A 1,280-nucleotide genomic window follows, 5' to 3' on the forward strand; every position below is an offset into this window, starting at 1 on the left:
GGGTTTCTGCACACGCTGCAGAGAAGCAAACCCTGAAGACGGCTTCACTTGTCGTTAAATAAACTTTAATTCTTTTTGCATGGGGAAGGGTGAAAGGAAAATAAAATTTCTTCCGAGGATTAAAAGCAGCAGGCAGGGGGGTGGGGGGGAACAGCCTGGCTCTGCTCTCCCCTCTCTTCCCGGAGGCCGCGGTGAGGGGTGGACTCTCCGAGTGGGAGATGCTCCTTCGGTCCCGGCGCCCGCGGTCCCCCTGGGGGGTGCGCAGGTCCCTAAAGGCACAAGTGTCACCTCGTCCCCTCCCCGCGCGGCTGCCGTCACCTCCCCAGAGCCGGCCAGCTTGGGCAAAACCCCCGCGTAAAAAAATACGGGGTTTTTTTTTGTTTGTTTTTTTTTTTTTTAGTATCCAACATCCTAAAAAACTAGAGCTTTAATCAATGTCAGTTATCCACGCCCTTGATTGGAAATCCCGATTTACACCCTGGAAAGCCGCCGGGCTTCCACCGGGAGGGGATGTACCAGTTTGGCACCAGGAGGGTGACTGGGAGCGTCCCCCAGCAGCACCGCGTTAGTGTGAGTTTGGGGTGGGGGTACCCGCACCTCTCCAGCCCCCCTTTGCTCAGCCCGGGGTGGGCAGAGGGTCCCTCCGTGGGGGCAGGAGCACCCAGACCACATCGCCCAGTACCGCCGGTTCCCTGTCCCCGGGGAAGGGCCGGGCGCAGGACCAGCTCCTGGGCAGGGGGGGTCTCTTCTCGGCCCCTTCCCCTCGGCGCTAGCCCGGCCGGGGGAGAAGCCCAGGGCAGTGTCACGGTGGGTCCCCGGGTGCTAAAGGTTCTGCTCCACGCTGGCTTCCACCTCCAGCTTTTGCTGGTACCTCTGCCGGCGCTCGCAGCGGGGACACGACTTGGCACGGGCTTGGCAGTCCCGGTGGAAGACGGTTTTGCATTCGCTGCACCTGGGAGAAAGCAAGGGGGGGAAAAAAAATTAATACACCGCCCCGTTGGTTACATCAGAGCAAGGATTGAACTGCTCCAGACCAAACCAGACTGAGGGACGCTTCGTCGTCTCCGTCTCCTCCAGGCGAAGAGCACCAGCTGTAGCTCAGAGACGAACTTTGCTAGCAGGAGCAGAAACCACTCGAGCAAAAGATCCACCTCCAGCGACCAGGGAGCAAAAGCGGCAGCTCGCCCGGAAGGAGCATTGCGGGCAGCTGCCAGCACGCTGCCGGCTTTGGGCGGGTGGGTGGTTTTGGCTTTTTTTTTTTTTTGGCAGATGAAAGAGGG

At 59.7% G+C, this 1,280-nt stretch overlaps 1 protein-coding gene across 1 annotated transcript in view; it reads right to left on the minus strand.

Annotated features, from left to right (window-relative positions):
* Positions 1-822: 822 nt before the first annotated feature.
* PLEKHM1 (pleckstrin homology domain containing, family M (with RUN domain) member 1) overlaps positions 823-1,280 on the minus strand; it is an 18,190-nt gene continuing 17,732 nt past the window's right edge. The window contains 1 exon segment of the mRNA XM_009883847.1: positions 823-952. Coding sequence (XP_009882149.1) covers positions 823-952 — 130 coding nt within the window.

The sequence above is a fragment of the Charadrius vociferus genome, unplaced genomic scaffold (assembly GCF_000708025.1).
Source record: "Charadrius vociferus isolate BGI_N301 unplaced genomic scaffold, ASM70802v2 scaffold484, whole genome shotgun sequence".
NCBI lineage: Eukaryota > Metazoa > Chordata > Aves > Charadriiformes > Charadriidae > Charadrius > Charadrius vociferus.